The 20119-nt window shown below is 44.0% G+C and overlaps 2 protein-coding genes across 30 annotated transcripts in view; one reads left to right on the forward strand and one right to left on the reverse strand.

The window, feature by feature from the left end:
• Positions 1-14847, forward strand: part of slc1a4 (solute carrier family 1 member 4) — a 58516-nt gene extending 43669 nt beyond the window's left edge. The window contains exons 6-8 of the mRNA XM_052500536.1: positions 10245-10439; positions 11311-11445; positions 11846-14847. Of these exons, the coding sequence (XP_052356496.1) occupies positions 10245-10439; positions 11311-11445; positions 11846-12092 (577 nt within the window). The 3' untranslated portion in view covers positions 12093-14847. The remainder of the gene's footprint in view (positions 1-10244; positions 10440-11310; positions 11446-11845) is intronic.
• LOC127917257 (uncharacterized) lies at positions 5126-8196 on the reverse strand. Of its 29 annotated transcripts, none has more exons than XR_008097095.1 (5): positions 7118-7562; positions 6983-7027; positions 6765-6829; positions 6101-6485; positions 5126-6055 (listed from the first exon to the last, which is right to left on the reverse strand). XR_008097095.1 is itself a non-coding variant. In XM_052500552.1 (5 exons), exons 1-5 carry the CDS (start codon positions 7294-7296, stop codon positions 5944-5946), a joined length of 921 nt encoding a protein of 306 aa, XP_052356512.1. In that variant the 5' UTR covers positions 7297-7562; the 3' UTR covers positions 5126-5943. The 29 variants fall into 29 exon arrangements, 16 of the variants coding, with proteins under 16 accessions (XP_052356512.1, XP_052356511.1, XP_052356501.1 ...); XR_008097096.1 differs by lacking the exon at positions 6983-7027 and adding an exon at positions 7028-7072; XR_008097093.1 differs by having other exon boundaries at positions 6983-7072.
• Positions 14848-20119: the final 5272 nt, after the last annotated feature.

Below are 20119 nucleotides of genomic sequence, written 5' to 3' on the forward strand. Positions count from 1 at the left end.
ACCTCCGGTAGTATTTGGCAAACCCCAGAAACCACTGCACTTCCTTTACCGTTGTGGGAGTTGGCCAATTACACACGGCTGAAATGCGGTCACTCTCCATCTCCACCCCTGATGTGGAAATGCGGTACCCTAGGAAGGAGGACTGTTGGAAGAACAGACATTTCTCAGCCTTGATGTACAGGTCATGCTCCAACAGTCGACCAAGCACCCTGCGCACCAGGGACACATGCTCGGCGCGTGTAGTGGAGTATATCAGAATGTCGTCGATATACACCACTACACCCTGCCCGTGCAGGTCCCGGAAAAATCTCGTCAAGAAAGGCCAGGAAGACTGATTCAGCATTCAACCCGTACGGCATGACGAGCTACTCATAGTGCCCTGAGGTGGTACTAAATGCCGTCTTCCACTTGTCTCCCTCCGGATACGCATCAGGTTGGAAGCGCTCCTGAGATCCAATTGTGTGAAGAAGCGCCCTGTGCGTTGACTCTATCGCAGTGGTGATGAGAGGCAGTGGGTAGCTGTACCTCACAGTGATCTGATTGATCCCTCGATATTCAATACACGGGCGCAGACCTCCATCCTTCTTCTGGGCGCAGACCCCCATCCTTCTTCTGGGCACAGACCTCCATCCTTCTTCTGGGCGCAGACCTCCATCCTTCTTCTGGGCGCAGACCTCCAGCCTTCTTCTGGGCGCAGACCTCCATCCTTCTTCTGGGCGCAGACCTCCATCCTTCTTCTGGGCGGAGACCTCCATCCTTCTTCTTCACAAAAAAGAAACTCGAGGAGGCAGGTGAAGTGGAGGGCTAAATGTATCCCAGCTCCAGGGATTCGGAGACATATATGTTTACATAGTCACCGTATCTTCCTGTGACAGAGTTTTGGGTTTTTCGGTTTTGCAACATGCAGGTCACACCATGTTACTCAGTTCTTGTCACACACACACAAACAGGCAAGTAGATGTAGCAAGCAGTTGTTTACTCTCATGATGATGCTCAAGTGCACAAATGCAGATACTTCACACAGCCAACATCAGATAATATTTAATCATATATATATATGGTAATGGCTATAATGTAAAACACAGGATCCCACAACTCCTGGGAAGTACTGCGTCTACCAGGAGATTTATCGCACAATCCCCCCGTCGATGAGGTGGTCGTTTAGTTGCCCTCTTCTTATAGAAGGCGAGAGCCAAATCGGCATATTCTGAGGGGATGTGCATGGTGGAGACCTGGTCTGAGCTTTCCAATGTAGTCGCACCGATGGAAACCACCCACACACCTCCCCGAGCACTTTCATGACCACCCCGTGAGAGCCCTCTGTTGCCACAAAATAGTGGGGTCATGACAGGCCAACCAGGGTAGGCCCAGCACCACGGGAAACGCAGGAGAATCAATAAGGAAGAGGCTGATTCTCTCCTTATGACCCTCCTGCATAACCATGCCCAGTGGAGCGGTGGCCTCCCTAATCAGCCCTGACCCTAGTGGTCGACTATCTTCGGCATGCACAGTGAAGGGCATATCCACAGGAACAATGGGAATCCCTAAACTAGGAGCAAATGAACAATCAATAAAATTCCCAGCTGCGCCTGAATCTACTAGGGCCTTATGCTGGGAATGCGGGGAAAACTCAGGAAATGAAATAAACACATACATGTGAGCAACAGGGGGCTCTGGGAGAGCCTGGTGCCGACTCACCTGGGGTGACACGATAGTGCCCTGCCTGCTGCCTCGACTCCCTGAGGAACCCCAGCACCGACCAGCAGTGTGCCCTCTGCGGCCACAGATGGTACAGGGAATGGCCCCTCCTCTGGTCACCCTAAGTGCAGCACCTCCTAGCTCCACGGGCATCGGAGCGGAGGTGCTGGGGGATGGAACTGACAGGTCCCGATCCAGACGTCCGCGGGCAGTCAGCAGGTTGTCCAGCCGGATGGACCTGTCCACCAGCTGGTCCAATGTGAGGGTGGTGTCTCGGCAGGCCAACTCCCGACAGATGTCCTTGCGCAGACTGCACCTGTAGTGATTGATCAGGGCCTTGTCGCTCCATCCCGCGCTGGCGGCCAGGGTCCGGAAGACCAAGGTGAAATCCTGCTCGCTCCTCGTCCCCTGCCTCAGGTGGAACAAACGCTCTGCATAATGGTCCAACGCCGCGTCTCCCTCACTCCATACGGAGTTGGCTCACTCCAGGGCTTTGCCTGAGGGGCGGGAGACGACGGTGGACACACTCTCACGCCCTGAAGGAGCCGGGTAGACGGTCGCCAGGTGGAGCTCCAGCTGTAGTAGAAACCCCTGGCATCCGGCAGCAGTCCCATCATACTCCCTCGGGAGCGAGAGTCGAATCCCGCTGGCACCAGGTGGAAGAGGGGTGGACAGTGGCACCTGTTGTAGTGGGGGGCGGTGGTGAAGGTCCTGGAAAACCTCCTTCTCTCTCCCAACGATCCATCGTCTACAGCAAGTGATCCATGGCTGTGCCCAGACGTTGCAACATGGTCGCGTGCTGCTGAACTCGCTCCTCCACTGCAAATGGTAGGGCGTCTGCTCCTGCTGACTCCCTTCTTCGGGTGAGTGACTCTGTAAGGGTCCAGTGTGTTGCTGGTGTGGAGAATTAGGCGCAGGACAGCAAATATGAGTAATCAACATTACTTTGTACATTTGTCATTTTGAGTAAAAGTACATCACGAGCACACCACGACGGACCGAAAATACAATAAACAATCACTCACAAATACAACACGGGGAACAGAGGGTTAAATAATAAACAAGTAATTGATTGAGTGAAGCCAGGTGCGATAAGACAAAGACAGAACAAATGGAAAATGAAAAGTGGATCGGCGGTGGCTAGAAAGCCGGTGACGTCGACCGCCGAATGCCGCCCGAACAAGGAGAGGGACCGACTTTGGCGGATGTCAGATTACATTGTACATCTCAGATGCTCAGAACAACAGTTAAGAAAAGCATGGAATGCCTGGAGCTGTTTTGCATCACCCCTCTATAGAACAAAAATATCAGCAATATACCGTTTCCAAATAATGATGTTAGGCAATAATTGTTTTTTGAGTGGATAAAAAATTGACTGTTTCCCCATGTAACCCACATACAAATTAGCATAGTTAGGAGCCATGGGGAATCCCATAGCAGTACCCCTCGTCTGAATAAATAAATAATTTAGAAACATGAAGTAGTTGTGTGTGAGTACTATTTCAACCAATATTATAATGCATGCACTGGAAGGTAGTTCTTTAGGGTCACGTTGAGGAAAAAAATGTTCCATAGCTTCAATAGCGCCCTCGTGTGGAATATGTGTATAACTACTCAACATCAAAAGTAGCTAACAAAGTATTATCAGGGAGAGGATCAAGATATTTAATAATAGAGACCATACTGCTGATGTCCTTTACAAAGGAGGGAAGCTGTTCTGAGATCATACTGCTGGTGTCCTTTAGAAGGGGAGCTGTCCTGAGATCATACTGCTGGTGTCCTTTACAAAGGAGGGGAGCTGTTCTGAGATCATACTGCTGGTGTCCTTTAGGAGGAGGGGAGCTGTTCTGAGATCATACTGCTGGTGTCCTTTACAAAGGAGGGGAGCTGTTCTGCGATCATACTGCTGGTGTCCTTTACAAAGGAGGGGAGCTGTTCTGAGATCATACTGCTGGTGTCCTTTAGGAGGAGGGGAGCTGTTCTGAGATCATACTGCTGGTGTCCTTTAGGAGGGGAGTTGTTCTGAGGTCATACTGTCCTGAGAGAGGGGAGCTGTGTCCTTTAGGAGGAGCTGGGAGCTGTTCTGAGATCATACTGCTGGTGTCCTTTAGGAGAGGAGTTGTTCTGAGGTCATACTGCTGGTGTCCTTTACAAAGGAGGGGAGCTGTTCTGCGAGCATACTGCTGGTGTCCTTTAGGAGGAGGGGAGCTGTTCTGAGATCATACTGCTGGTGTCCTTTAGGAGAGGAGTTGTTCTGAGGTCATACTGCTGGTGTCCTTTAGGAGGAGGGGAGCTGTTCTGAGATCATACTGCTGGTGTCCTTTAGGAGAGGAGTTGTTCTGAGGTCATACTGCTGGTGTCCTTTACAAAGGAGGGGAGCTGTTCTGCGATCATACTGCTGGTGTCCTTTACAAAGGAGGGGAGCTGTTCTGAGATCATACTGCTGGTGTCCTTTAGGAGAGGAGTTGTTCTGAGGTCATACTGCTGGTGTCCTTTACAAAGGAGGGGAGCTGTTCTGAGATCATACTGCTGGTGTCCTTTAGAAGGGGAGCTGTCCTGAGATCATACTGCTGGTGTCCTTTACAAAGGAGGGAAGCTGTTCTGAGATCATACTGCTGGTGTCCTTTACAAAGGAGGGAAGCTGTTCTGAGATCATACTGCTGGTGTCCTTTAGAAGGGGAGCTGTCCTGAGATCATACTGCTGGTGTCCTTTACAAAGGAGGGGAGCTGTTCTGAGATCATACTGCTGGTGTCCTTTAGGAGAGGAGTTGTTCTGAGGTCATACTGCTGGTGTCCTTTACAAAGGAGGGGAGCTGTTCTGAGATCATACTGCTGGTGTCCTTTGCAAAGGAGGGGAGCTGTTCTGAGATCATACTGCTGGTGTCCTTTAGGAAGAGGGGAGCTGTTCTGAGATCATACTGCTGGTGTCCTTTAGGAGGAGGGGAGCTGTTCTGAGATCATACTGCTGGTGTCCTTTAGGAAGAGGGGAGCTGTTCTGAGATCATACTGCTGGTGTCCTTTAGGAAGAGGGGAGCTGTTCTGAGATCATACTGCTGGTGTCCTTTAGGAGGGGAGCTGTTCTGAGATCATACTGCTGGTGTCCTTTAGGAGAGGAGCTGTTCTGAGATCATACTGCTGGTGTCCTTTAGGAGGGGAGATCATACTGCTGGTGTCCTTTAGGAGGAGGGGAGCTGTTCTGAGATCATACTGCTGGTGTCCTTTAGAGAGGAGCTGTTCTGGGGGAGCTGTTCTGAGATCATACTGCTGGTGTCCTTTAGGAGGAGCTGTTCTGAGATCATACTGCTGGTCCTTTGCTGTTCTGAGATCATACTGCTGGTGTCCTTTAGGAAGAGGGGAGCTGTTCTGAGATCATACTGCTGGTGTCCTTTAGGAAGAGGGGAGCTGTTCTGAGATCATACTGCTGGTGTCCTTTAGGAAGAGGGGAGCTGTTCTGAGATCATACTGCTGGTGTCCTTTAGGAAGAGGGGAGCTGTTCTGAGATCATACTGCTGGTGTCCTTTAGGAAGAGGGGAGCTGTTCTGAGATCATACTGCTGGTGTCCTTTAGGAGAGGAGCTGTTCTGAGATCATACTGCTGGTGTCCTTTAGGAGGAGGGGAGCTGTTCTGAGATCATACTGCTGGTGTCCTTTAGGAAGGAGGGGAGCTGTTCTGAGGTCATACTACTGGTGTCCTTTACAAAGCAAGGAGACATGGGCATGGCTCAATATCTTGCTTGATAAATTGAAGACGCTCAGTCTCGTGGGTTCTGGGACCGTGTGAACGGTCTCCTCTGCCTCTGGTAGTCGTTTCTTCTTACCCCGTCAGGAGCGGCATCTCGTCGGTGCGCGTGTCCACGGCCACCTCCGCCCTTCCGTTGGCCCAGGCTCTCGTTGGATAAACATCTGCCACTGGAAGCAGATGAGGCGCTGTTTGTAGTGTTGGTCAGACGGGCTGGATAGAAGGAAGCAGTATCCCTCCTGCGTCTGTCATGGAGAGGAGGAGCAGGACCTCGTCAGGGTTTCTCCAGAAGTAGACTTTATCCTCAGCCTTGTCTTTTTTGTCGTGGTTGAATATCTTGATTTTAAGTTCCTTTATTTCTGTAGACAACTTGTCCTGGAGCGCTCGGTTAGTTGGCATCAGTTCATTGAATATACCATCATCATTAACGGCTCCTTGCAGAGCTGTGCGTTTCTCTTCAATCGTGTTATCCATTTCAATCAAATGCTTTTTTCAACTGCTCAACAATTATCTTATCATGTTCCCTTTGGCTGTCTTCAAAGTAATCCCTCCACCTCTGTGAACCCAGTGTGACCTGATTACCCAGTAAATCCCTCCACCTCTGTGAACCCAGTGTGACCTGATTACCCAGTAAATCCCTCCACTTCTGTTAACCCAGTGTGACCTGATTACCCAGTAAATCCCTCCACTTCTGTGAACCCAGTGTGACCTGATTACCCAGTAAATCCCTCCACTTCTGTTAACCCAGTGTGACCTGATTACCCAGTAAATCCCTCCACTTCTGTTAACCCAGTGTGACCTGATTACCCAGTAAATCCCTCCACTTCTGTTAACCCAGTGTGACCTGATTACCCAGTAAATCCCTCCACCTCTGTGAACCCAGTGTGACCTGATTACCCAGTAAATCCCTCCACTTCTGTTAACCCAGTGTGACCTGATTACCCAGTAAATCCCTCCACTTCTGTGAACCCAGTGTGACCTGATTACCCAGTAAATCCCTCCACTTCTGTTAACCCAGTGTGACCTGATTACCCAGTAAATCCCTCCACCTCTGTGAACCCAGTGTGACCTGATTACCCAGTAAATCCCTCCACTTCTGTTAACCCAGTGTGACCTGATTACCCAGTAAATCCCTCCACTTCTGTGAACCCAGTGTGACCTGATTACCCAGTAAATCCCTCCACTTCTGTGAACCCAGTGTGACCTGATTACCCAGTAAATCCCTCCACCTCTATGAACCCAGTGTGACCTGGTTACCCAGTAAATCCCTCCACCTCTATGAACCCAGTGTGACCTGATTACCCAGTAAATCCAGTAAATCCCTCCACTTCTGTTAACCCAGTGTGACCTGATTACCCAGTAAATCCCTCCACTTCTGTGAACCCAGTGTGACCTGATTACCCAGTAAATCCAGTAAATCCCTTCACTTATGTGAACCCAGTGTGACCTGATTACCCAGTAAATCCCTCCACCTCTATGAACCCAGTGTGACCTGATTACCCAGTAAATCCAGTAAATCCCTCCACTTCTGTTAACCCAGTGTGACCTGATTACCCAGTAAATCCCTCCACTTCTGTTAACCCAGTGTGACCTGATTACCCAGTAAATCCCTCCACTTCTGTTAACCCAGTGTGACCTGATTACCCAGTAAATCCCTCCACTTCTGTGAACCCAGTGTGACCTGATTACCCAGTAAATCCCTCCACTTCTGTTAACCCAGTGTGACCTGATTACCCAGTAAATCCCTCCACTTATGTGAACCCAGTGTGACCTGATTACCCAGTAAATCCCTCCACCTCTATGAACCCAGTGTGACCTGGTTACCCAGTAAATCCCTCCACCTCTATGAACACAGTCCATTAGCAGTGCATTGCTAGCAGGCTTTATCTCCAAGGCTACACCCCATCCTATTCCCTCTATAGTGCAGTACTTTTGACTAGAGCCTGAACTTACACCTGGGCTCTGGTCAAAAGTAGTGCCATTTGGGACACACTCATTGTCTCCAAGTATCCTCTGCTGTAAGTAACCTGCTGTAAGTAACCTGCTGTAAGTAACCTGCTATAAGTAACCTGCTGTAAGTAACCTGCTATAAGTAACCTGCTATAAGTAACCTGCTATAAGTAACCTGCTATAAGTAACCTGCTATAAGTAACCTGCTATAAGTAACCTGCTATAAGTAACCTGCTATAAGTAACCTGCTGTAAGTAACCTGCTATAAGTAACCTGCTATAAGTAACCTGCTGTAAGTAACCTGCTGTAAGTAACCTGCTGTAAGTAACCTGCTGTAAGTAACCTGCTATAAGTAACCTGCTGTAAGTAACCTGCTGTAAGTAACCTGCTATAAGTAACCTGCTGTAAGTAACCTGCTGTAAGTAACCTGCTGTAAGTAACCTGCTTTAAGTAACCTGCTGTAAGTAACCTGCTGTAAGTAACCTGCTATAAGTAACCTGCTGTAAGTAACCTGCTGTAAGTAACCTGCTATAAGTAACCTGCTGTAAGTAACCTGCTGTAAGTAACCTGCTGTAAGTAACCTGCTATAAGTAACCTGCTGTAAGTAACCTGCTGTAAGTAACCTGCTGTAAGTAACCTGCTATAAGTAACCTGCTGTAAGTAACCTGCTGTAAGTAACCTGCTGTAAGTAACCTGCTATAAGTAACCTGCTGTAAGTAACCTGCTGTAAGTAACCTGCTATAAGTAACCTGCTGTAAGTAACCTGCTGTATGTAACCTGCTATAAGTAACCTGCTGTAAGTAACCTGCTGTAAGTAACCTGCTGTAAGTAACCTGCTATAAGTAACCTGCTGTAAGTAACCTGCTGTAAGTAACCTGCTATAAGTAACCTGCTATAAGTAACCTGCTGTAAGTAACCTGCTGTAAGTAACCTGCTATAAGTAACCTGCTGTAAGTAACCTGCTGTATGTAACCTGCTATAAGTAACCTGCTGTAAGTAACCTGCTGTAAGTAACCTGCTGTAAGTAACCTGCTGTATGTAACCTGCTATAAGTAACCTGCTGTAAGTAACCTGCTGTAAGTAACCTGCTATAAGTAACCTGCTATAAGTAACCTGCTGTAAGTAACCTGCTGTAACCTGCTGTAAGTAACCTGCTGTAAGTAACCTGCTAAGTAACCTGCTGTAAGTAACCTGCTGTAAGTAACCTGCTATAAGTAACCTGCTGTAAGTAACCTGCTGTAAGTAACCTGCTATAAGTAACCTGCTGTAAGTAACCTGCTATAAGTAACCTGCTGTAAGTAACCTGCTATAAGTAACCTGCTGTAAGTAACCTGCTGTAAGTAACCTGCTATAAGTAACCTGCTGTAAGTAACCTAACCTGCTGTAAGTAACCTGCTGTAAGTAACCTGCTGTATGTAACCTGCTATAAGTAACCTGCTGTAAGTAACCTGCTGTATGTAACCTGCTATAAGTAACCTGCTGTAAGTAACCTGCTGTAAGTAACCTGCTGTATGTAACCTGCTATAAGTAACCTGCTGTAAGTAACCTGCTGTATGTAACCTGCTATAAGTAACCTGCTGTAAGTAACCTGCTATAAGTAACCTGCTATAAGTAACCTGCTGTAAGTAACCTGCTGTAAGTAACCTGCTATAAGTAACCTGCTGTAAGTAACCTGCTGTAAGTAACCTGCTATAAGTAACCTGCTGTAAGTAACCTGCTATAAGTAACCTGCTATAAGTAACCTGCTATAAGTAACCTGCTATAAGTAACCTGCTATAAGTAAATAAGTAACCTGCTATAAGTAACCTGCTGTAAGTAACCTGCTATAAGTAATAAGTAACCTGCTATAAGTAACCTGCTGTAAGTAACCTGCTATAAGTAACCTGCTGTAAGTAACCTGCTATAAGTAACCTGCTATAAGTAACCTGCTGTAAGTAACCTGCTATAAGTAACCTGCTGTAAGTAACCTGCTATAAGTAACCTGCTGTAAGTAACCTGCTGTAAGTAACCTGCTGTAAGTAACCTGCTATAAGTAACCTGCTGTAAGTAACCTGCTGTAAGTAACCTGCTGTAAGTAACCTGCTGTAAGTAACCTGCTGTAAGTAACCTGCTATAAGTAACCTGCTATAAGTAACCTGCTGTAAGTAACCTGCTATAAGTAACCTGCTATAAGTAACCTGCTGTAAGTAACCTGCTGTAAGTAACCTGCTGTAAGTAACCTGCTATAAGTAACCTGCTGTAAGTAACCTGCTGTAAGTAACCTGCTGTAAGTGACCTGCTGTAAGTGACCTGCTGTAAGTAACCTGCTGTAAGTGACCTAAACCTTTGGCTGAGTTGTTCCAACCTCAATCTTCAGACTCTGGACCCCACCACCTCTCTATCTAATCCATGGGGAGCCAGGACATTCTGTACTTCTACACCTGCATTGCTTGCTGTTTGGGGTTTTAGGCTGGGTTTCTGTACAGCACTTTGAGATATCAGCTGATGTACGAAGGGCAATATAAATACAATTTTATTTTATTTGATTTGGAGGGTCTTTACCATAGAAATAGAATGAGTAGAATGGCTTGTAACATGACTTCTATTCATTTTAGTTCTGTGTTATTTTCCCTCTCTCTGTATGGAAAGGTTTTGGTTCAAGTTACACTACAATACGTTTTTCAGGTGTCTCTCTCTCTCTCATTCTCCCTCTATTTCTCTCCCCTTCCTTCTCTTGCTATTCAATACATCTTTACTTGCAGAATACTCATGTAAATATTGTCAAAGCAGAGGAACTGAAGTTGCTAGTAAAGTACAGTAAAATGTTCTAGATGAATATGCTGTAATTGAACCACTGTGTCCTGTATCTCTCTCCTCAGCTCGGCGACCCTGCCCTCCATGATGAAGTGTGTAGAGGAGAACAACGGAGTGGACAAGCGGATCAGTCGTTTCATCCTTCCCATCGGAGCCACCGTCAACATGGACGGGGCGGCCATCTTCCAGTGCGTCGCGGCTGTCTTCATCGCTCAGCTCAACAACATAGAGCTCAACGCCGGTCAGATCTTCACCATCCTGTGAGTGGGGTGGGGTCAGAAGGAATGGTGGGTGGGGTCAGAAGGAATGGTGGGTGGGGTCAGAAGGAATGGTGGGTGGGGTCAGAAGGAATGGTAGAATGGTGGGTGGGGTCAGAAGGAATGGTGGGTGGGGTCAGAAGGAATGGTAGAATGGTGGGTGGGGTCAGAAGGAATGGTGGGTGGGGACAGAAGGAATGGTAGAATGGTGGGTGGGGTCAGAAGGAATGTTTGGTGGGGTCAGAAGGAATGGTGGGTGGGGACAGAAGGAAGGGTGGGTGGGGACAGAAGGAAGGGTGGGTGGGGTCAGAAGGAAGGGTGGGTGGGGACAGAAGGAAGGGTGGGGTCAGAAGGAAGGGTGGGTGGGGTCAGAAGGAAGGGTGGGTGGGGACAGAAGGAAGGGTGGGGACAGAAGGAATGGTGGGTGGGGTCAGAAGGAATGGTGGGTGGGGACAGGAATGGTGGGTGGGGAAGGGTGGGTGGGGTCAGAAGGAAGGGTGGGTGGGGTCAGAAGGAAGGGTGGGTGGGGTCAGAAGGAAGGGTGGGTGGGGACAGAAGGAAGGGTGGGGTCAGAAGGAATGGTGGGTGGGGTCAGAAGGAATGGTGGGTGGGGTCAGAAGGAATGGTGGGTGGGGACAGAAGGAATGGTGGGTGGGGACAGAAGGAATGGTGGGTGGGGACAGAAGGAATGGTGGGTGGGGTCAGAAGGAATGGTGGGTGGGGACAGAAGGAATGGTGGGTGGGGTCAGAAGGAATGGTGGGTGGGGTCAGAAGGAATGGTGGGTGGGGACAGAAGGAATGGTGGGTTGGAATTTTGCAACCCTGTGTCTGATGCTCTGACAATGTATCACATGCAGTGGCTCTGTCCCCACAGTGTGACAGCCACAGCGTCCAGTGTGGGCGCAGCGGGCATCCCAGCTGGGGGCATCATCACCATCGCCATCATCCTGGAGGCTATCGGCCTGCCCACCAACGACCTGTCACTCATGCTGGCCGTCGACTGGATCGTGTGAGTAACACATGTACAGTATAGAGAACCAATACAGCAAACACACGCACGCACATACACACACACATAAACAGACAAGCACACACACACACAGACAAGCACACACACACACAGACAAGCATACACACACACACAGACAAGCATACACACATGGACAGACACATTTATGTACATTTGCATGGACATGCGCACATATGTACAAACACACACGCATAGACACACACTTAATGTAATTTTGGCCAGCTGCTATATCAAAATATCAGGTGTTATTTCCAGTAAGATACAGTAGACCTGTACAGTAGACAGTAATAAATCCTAATAAATTGTGTGTGTGTTTGGGTGTGTACGTGTGCATTTTTTGTGTATGTGTGCGTGTACTTATGTGCGTGTGTGTTTTCAGGGACCGCACCACCACCGTAGTGAACGTGGAGGGAGACGCCCTCGGGGCAGGGATCCTCCACCACATCAACCAACAGGAGATGAAGAAACAACACCTGGGGGAGGAGCTAGCGGAGGTCCTGGTGGAAGCGGTGGCCAACACCCAGGCTGACGAGGAGACCTCCCCGCTCGTCACGCACCAAACCCTGGGTTCAGCAGGCGACCAATCCCCCAGGGAGAGCGCGGAAGCCATTGAGTCTGTCCTGTGAACTCGTAAAACAACTGTGAATTCTGTCTCTATGGTTACAATCAGTGGTGGCTGGTGGCACTTCAATTCGGAGGACGGGCTCATAGCAAGGGCTGGAACGAAATTAATTGAATGGTATCAAAACACATCAAATATATGGTTTTCTTTCCATTCCAGACATTATTATTAGCCGTCCTCCCCTCACCAGCCCCCTCTGGTGTCTAAGGTTACAAAGCTGCTCCTACTGCTACTCGTGACACGACCGAGTCAACCGAATCGTCTCTGAATCAACTCTGATCACCTTTACCATACCTCTTAAAACAGTTCATGAGTCATTTCACTTCTAGGAAAAAAGTGCCCAAGATAAAGTTTGTTTTATATAGTGGTACTTCCTATTTGGAGTATTCTAAAAGTGTTTTTAAAAGCCACAGGAAGGTTAGCCTCGCCCTTTAGAATGAATCCAGGCTGCTTTCTGGTTTTGGGTGAGAGTGGTCTGAATCTAAAAAGGGGAATCTCTCCTAACCATGACATGGCTGTGACCTCACAAGGCAGATGGGAAGGAGAATCATTTACTAACTGACCTGGAGTTTTTTGTTTGTTTTCTGTCGATAGTCAACACAGAACGTGAAACATTAACCCCTGGAATGAGAAAAGTCTCTCAAATATTTGGGGTAAATATTGAGGAAGAGCCACAGTTGACTTTCTGTTTATGTACTGGGAACCTACTGACCCAATGGCCTACTATGGGGCCTGTATCTAATATTGGATTTAGGACCATAAGGATCTGTGTCGATATAGTGCAGGTTCAATTAGAGCAAATCCTATCTTCTACTTAAATTTGATTTTCACTTTGTCTCAGATTGACATCAGTGCAGGACTACGTGGACATCTGCCTTAAATGGACTTTAGAAATATGGTGGTGAGCACACTCCATTTACTAAACTGTTAAAGTGCAGACCGAGGCCAACTATCCTTCTGTTGTTGTGAGAATAGATGTTGCCTCCATCAGTGATGTCCCAGACCCTTGCTACTATGGGTTTCATTTACTGAAGAAACCAAACCATACGTTCTTTGGAACTTTTCTTTTGAATTGAGAGGAAGCATGGTCAGACAGGCTATGTTACAAATGGTAGCCTGTTCCCTACATAGTGCACTTCTTTTAATCTGAGCCCAGCACCAGGTTCCCTATATAGTGCACTACATTTTGCCCCATAGGGCTCTGGTTAAAAGCATTACATTATGTAAGGAATAGATAGCCATTTGGGACGACAAATGGCATTGATAATAAAGGCATGCTCTCATTATTGACTCCGAATAGAGTATTTATCGAAATCCTTGGACATGTAGGAAACTGCCAAAGTTGTTAGAGCAGCCTTTTCCTGTTGCTAGATACATCTTATACAGTCTATGGGATACGTGTATGTTTTCCAAATGACTAAAATGTTCAAATTGACAAAATAATTATCATATTACTGCAGTGGTTCTGCTGCCACCTATTGGTGGCTTGCCATAGTGGTTCTGCTGCCACCTAGTGGTGGTGTGGTGTAGTGGTTCTGCTTCCACCTAGTGGTGGCGTTGTGTAGTTGTTCTGCTGCAACCTATTGGTGGCGTGGTGTAGTGCTTCTGCTGCCACCTAGTGGTGGCGTGGCTCAATGTTTTGAGTTCTGACATGAGAATGGAGCAGGCATTTGATAGTACAGCGTTTTAATTTAATTTGATCCTATATGGGCCAATGTGGCCTCGTTTATCTATCTGGTCAAATGTATTTCTTTTTTTCTTTGTAATGAATCACTATTGCTGTTTGCTGGAAATGATTTACTCTGATGTATGGGGGGAAATTATGTTGTACTAACTCACTAATGTATCAACTCTGTTCCACAATTCCACTTCTACTCAGACTAATTGTTTGTTGAAGCAGTTTTTAGATGTTGGAAATGGAAGGTTGTCCCTCTAGAAAGGACAATTATATGTTATTAACTGTTTTATACAAAATTGTATGCACCCTGATTTGTCAGGATCTTTGGGAATATATTGTCTCTAAACTATAAACATGTCCTTAAAAATGTGAAAAGGTTGCCAATCTGTCATTGGAATACTGAGGCTCTACATAGTTTGACAGTGAATGATGTATTTTTTGGAAACCAGAAACTGGTTGTGAGAAGGAGCTTATTAAGTTTGCATATTCTTTCTCTAATTAACACGATCATCTTTCAATCGAACAACCCTTTACTTTTATAATGACTTTTAAATCTTTTACCCTGAAGCTGACTGAATTGAAAGTATTTGTGAGAATATGTTGAAATAATCTGGAACAATCGCAGATACGTACTTGAATAAACTATATGAAGGATTTTTTTATTTATTCTAATTGTGTTAACATTTTGCATAATTTCTAGTTTTGAAATACGATTGAGGTATTTTCTCTCAATTTCTAGTTGCCAAATCTGTTCCTAACGCCTTTCTCTGATGTGGAACTACTTTTCTTACAGCCTAAAGTATGTAGCCTGGTCCAGCTCTGGTTGTGCTCTTGCCAACTCCATTGCTGTCATTGTCAAGACAATCTGTTGGCATGACAATGAGTGGCATGACATGGTAGCACAAACAGATCTGGCACACAGGCTATAAAGTATGTCCTCCATTTTGTTTTGTGGTATTTTGACCAACAGGAATAACTACTTTGTTTCATGTGCAATGATGATGTCTATCTTTGTAACACAGCTGTCTCTTTTACTTGTCTCTGTCTTTTAACGTTAAATATAAATGTGTTTCACGCAACAGAGATGATTTGCTGGTGTTTTGCTGATTGTCTGAATAGTAGCCTAGTCTGTTGGTTTACCAGAATCAGACTGGAGATGAGGTTAGAGGTGTACCCATGTCAAATATGTAATAAATACATGTATAGGTGGGCATATAGGTAAGTCTTGGAAATCCCAGACTTATGCTGGAACATTGGTACATTGCGGAAGGCAACCTGTCTGTCTAGACTAGACTAGAGTATAGGTGGCGTTATGTGCCCCAATGACGCTTGGATGAAAATATGTAGTGTAAGTTGCATGGACTCACTCCGTGTACAGTAATAGGGTTTAACATGATTTTTGAATACCTACCTCATCTCTGTACCCCACACATACAATTATCTGTAAGGTACCTCAGTCGAGCAGTGAATTTCAAACACAGATTCAACCACAAGACCAGGGAGGTTTTCCACTGCCTTGCAAAGAAGAGCACCTATTGGTAGATGGGTAAACATTTTTAAAAGCAGACATTGAATATTAGCATGGTGAATATATTAATTACACTTTGGATGGTGTATCAATACACCCAGTCACTACAAGAATACAGACATCCTTGCTAATTCACTTGCTGGAGAGGAAAGAAACCACTCAGGGATTTCACCATGAGGCCAATGGTGACTTTAAAACAGTTACAGAGTTTAATGGCTGTGATGGGAGAAAACTGAGGATGGACCAACAACATTGTAGTTACTCCACAATATTAACCTAAACGACAGAGTGAAAAGAAGGAAGCCTGTACAGAATAAAAATATTCCAAAACATGCTTCCTGTTTGCAATAAAGTAACAATAAAAAAATGTGGCAAAGAAATGTACTTTATGTCCTGAATACAAAGTGTTATGTTTGGGACAAATCCAACACATCACTGAGTACCACTCTTCATATTTTCAAGCATTGTGGTAAATGCATCATGTTATGAGTATGCTTGTCATCGGCAAGGACTGGGAAGTTTTTTAGGATAAAAAGAAAAGGAATAGAGCTAAGCACAGACAAAATCCTAGAGAAAAATCTGGTTCAGTTTGCTTTCCTACAAACACTGGGATACAAATTCACCTTTCAGAAGGACAATAACCTAAAACACAAGGCCAAATCTACACGACATTGAATGAGTGGTCTAGTTACAGTTTTGACTTAAATCAGCTTGAAAAGCTAAAGAATAATGTGCAAATATTGTACACCGGGTGTGCAAATCTTTTAGAGACTTACCCAGAAAAACTGAATATTAGTGGGTTTTTTTATACATTTTTAACAAATGTTAATTGTTCTTCCACTATGACATTACAGAGTGTTTAGTGTAGATCGTTAACAAAAAATGACATTCAATCCATTTTAATCCCACCATGTAACACAACATTTAGAAAAAGTCAGGTGGTGTGAATATGTCCTGAAGGCACTGTATAATATAATAATATATGCCATTTAGTAGACACTTTTATCCAAAGAGACTAACTGTCCTGCTGCATACATATTATATATGGGTGGTCCCGGGAATCAAACCCACTACCCTGGTGGTACAAACGCTATGCTCTTCCTATTTAGCTCAAATGGACCACAACAGCTACAAGTCTCTTTGTACCTTGTTTAATGTTGCAAAGCCTACTACAGATGGTTGGCTCAGTGATAAGCCCCATAATCAGTTCAGTTCATTTATTAGGCCTTTTACAGGAAATGTGTCCAGCATTCAAGAGCACTATGTCAAAGACATAAAACCATCAACACATAGAACCACATAGAACATCAACCACATAGAACAGATAGATTTACACAGGTAGGATATAGAACAGATAGAGATATAGAACAAATTGAGATATACACAGGTAGGACAGAGATAAGAGATATAGAACATATATAGATATATGACTGATAGATATAAACAGGTAGGATATAGATTAGATAGAGCTATAGAACAGATATAGATATAGCACTGATAGAGATATACACAGGTAGGACAGAGAAAATAGATATATAGAACAGATATAGATCTGATAGATTAGATAGAGATATATAACAGATGGAGAAAGACACAGGTAGGATATAGATTAGATAGAGATATAGAACAGATAGAGATATACACAGGTGGGATATAGATTAGATATAGAACAAATATTGATTTAGAACAGATAGAGATATACACAGGTAAGGTAGAGAATAGATAGATATAGAACAGACAAAGATATAGAACAGATAGATATAGACCATATAGAGATATAGGACTGATAGAGATATAGAACAGATACAGATATAGAACAGATAGATATAGAACAGACAAAGATATAGAACAGATAGAGATATAGAACAGATACTGATATAGAATAGATAGAGATATAGAACAGAGAGATATAAAACAAATAGAGATATATAACTGATAGAGATATTGAACAGATATAAAACAGATAGAGATAAAGAACATATATAGATATAGAACAGACCGATATAGAACAGATGTAAAACAGATAGATAAAGAACAGACAGAGATAAATAAAATAAAACAGATATAGAACAGATATAAATATAGAACAGATATAAATATAGAACAGATATAGATTTAGAACAGATACAAAACAGATAGAGTTAAAGAACAGACAGAGATAAAAAAACAGATATAGAACAGATATAAATATAGAATAGATATAGATTTAGAACAGATACAAAACAGATAGAGTTAAAGAACAGACAGAGATAAAAAAAACAGATATAGAACAAATAGATTTAGAACAGATATAGAACTGATAGAGATATAGAACAGATATAGACATTGAACAGATATAAAACAGATAGAGATAAAGAACAGACAGATAAAAAACAGATATAGAATAGATATAGAACAGATAGAGATATAGAACAGATATAAAACAGATAGAGATAAAGAACAGACAGATAAAAAAACAGATATAGTACAGATAGATTTAGAACAAACTCTTAAATACCTAGTAATATTTGACATCAATAGCAGTCAATATTAATCGTCATCTTAATTCAGTCTCATCTGAAATTTGTAAATTCTTGGTTATCTGCACGAACCCTGGCTAACAAGTTGAATCAGAAATATAAAATTGGATTTAATTATTTATTTACTAAATACCTAACTAATTATACATACACATAATTAATCATAACTTGATTACAAATTATGTCATAAAGGAAAACGTCCCTAGCGGGCGGAACAGATATGACAGCTTGTTACACAAAAGAAAAGGGGCTGGGTTTGAGTGAAAGAGTGGGAAGACTGAGGGACAAAGGGCGAAGCTGTGCTATCGTAAATACAGTATCTTATGCATTCTAAATTACTGCCCATTTGTAAAAGGAAAATGCAATAAATATTTACTCTGAGCTGTGCTTCGGTAGGTTGGTGGTAGATGGAAGGCCGTGTTGCCCAACCAAGTCCTTTGTCCTTTGAAGAATATCTCTGCTGGTAAATTGTATACATTGTAGTAACGTCATTGTGGGGTAGATGGGATACTCTGTCAGTTCCTTCCCATATTATCTGTATCACCATTCAGCTCACACTGATCGGTTATTATCTGAACCATTCAGACATCGGACCGTCGTCCTCACATCCTCGGAACAGGAGATTATATTGTCGTCAAGGCTTTTTATAGGTAGGGAGAGGAGGGCGTGTTTGAAAAGTTTTATAGCCCATGTCCCTTCACAGGGGCGGGCCACTGATTGAGCAGAGCCCACCTTATGAAAACCCAAATCTCACATTTTAGAAGCTAAAATCACATTTCATCCCGTCACAAATCATTTCAAATTCAAACATTTAAATTGAACCACAATTCCATGTGAATCCGATAACTCTGATGTGTAGACTTTCCACTGTAGAGTTTATGTCATCTTATCATTGATGAGAATGTCTCAGATGACAACCGAACTGACATCATAGCATACGTTTAGCATACATTGTTTGTCTTCAGGAGCCAGTGAGTTGCTGCGGAACAGCTTTTTCCATTTTTTAGGAGAGGAATGGGAGATTCGATATAGGACAAGTTTTTTATATTTTCTGGGTCAAGGTTTGGCTTTTTCAAGAGAAGCTTTATTACTGCCACTTTTAGTGAGTTTGGTACACATCCGGTGGATAGAGAGCCGTTTATTATGTTCAACATAGGAGGGCCAAGCACAGGAAGCAGCTCTTTCAGTAGTTTAGTTGGAATAGGGTCCATCCAGTATGCAGCTTGAAGGTTTAGAGGCCATGATTATTTTCATCATTGTGTCAAGAGATATAGTACTAAAAACTTGAGTGTCTCCCTTGATCCTCGGTCCTGGCAGAGTTGTGCAGACTCAGGACACCTGAGCGTTGGAGGAATATGCAGGTTTAAAGAGGAGTCCGTAATTTGCTTTCTAATGATCATGATCTTTTCCTCAAAGAAATTTGTGAACTTATCACTGCTGAAGTGAAAGCCATTCTCTCTTGGGGAATGCTGCTTTTTAGTTAGCTTTGCGACAGCATCAAAAATACATTTTGGATTGTTCTTATTTTCCTCAATTAAATTGGAAAAATAGGATGATCGAGCAGCAGTGAGGGCTCTTCGATACTGCACGGTACTGTCTTTCCAAGCAAGTCGGAAGACTTCCAGTTTGGTGTGGCGCCATTTCTGTTTCAATTTTCTGGAAGCTTCCTTCAGAGCTCGGGTATTTTCTGTATACCAGGGAGCTGGTTTCTTATGACAAATGTTTTTTGTTTTTAGGGGTGTGACTGCATCTAGAGTATTGCACAAGGTTAAATTGAGTTCCTCAGTTAGGTGGTTAACTGATTTTTGTACTCTGACGTCCTCGGGTAGGCAGAGGGAGTCTGGAGGAGCATCTGGGAATCTTTGGGTTGTCCGAGTATTTATAGCACGACTTTTGATGATCCTTGGTTGGGGGTCTGAGCAGATTATTTGTTGCGATTGCAAACATAATAAAATGGTGGTCCGATAGTTCAGGATTATGAGGAAAAACATCAAGATCTGCAACATTTATTCCATGGGACAAAACTAGGTCCAGAGTATGACTGTGTTTTTGAGTAGGTCAGGAGACATGTTGGACAAAACCCACTGAGTCGATGATGGTCCAAAAGCCTTTTGGAGTGGGTCTGCGGACTTTTTAAAATAAAACAGACAGAGATAAAGAACAGATGTAGATATAGAACAGATAGAGATATAGAATAGATATAAAACAGATAGAGATAAAGAACAGATATATAACAGATATAAAACAGAGAGATATAGAACAGATATAGAACAGATAAAGATAAGGAACAAATAGAGATATAGAAC

Source organism: Oncorhynchus keta, unplaced genomic scaffold (genome assembly GCF_023373465.1).
Source record: "Oncorhynchus keta strain PuntledgeMale-10-30-2019 unplaced genomic scaffold, Oket_V2 Un_contig_11201_pilon_pilon, whole genome shotgun sequence".
Lineage (NCBI taxonomy): Eukaryota > Metazoa > Chordata > Actinopteri > Salmoniformes > Salmonidae > Oncorhynchus > Oncorhynchus keta.

What these genes read in the sequence shown, in the direction of transcription:
- LOC127917257 (XM_052500539.1), bottom strand. Translation starts at nt 7,296, where the DNA reads ATGGACTGTGTTCATAGAGGTGGAGGGATTTACTGGGTAACCAGGTCA. An exon ending in GGGATTTACTGGGTAATCAG is followed by an intron (nt 6,641 to 6,982) that starts GTCACACTGGGT and finishes CTGGGTAATCAG; the next exon opens with GTCACACTGGGTTCACAGAA. An exon ending in GTCACACTGGGTTCACAGAG is followed by an intron (nt 5,991 to 6,035) that starts GTGGAGGGATTT and finishes GGGTTCACAGAG; the next exon opens with GTGGAGGGATTACTTTGAAG.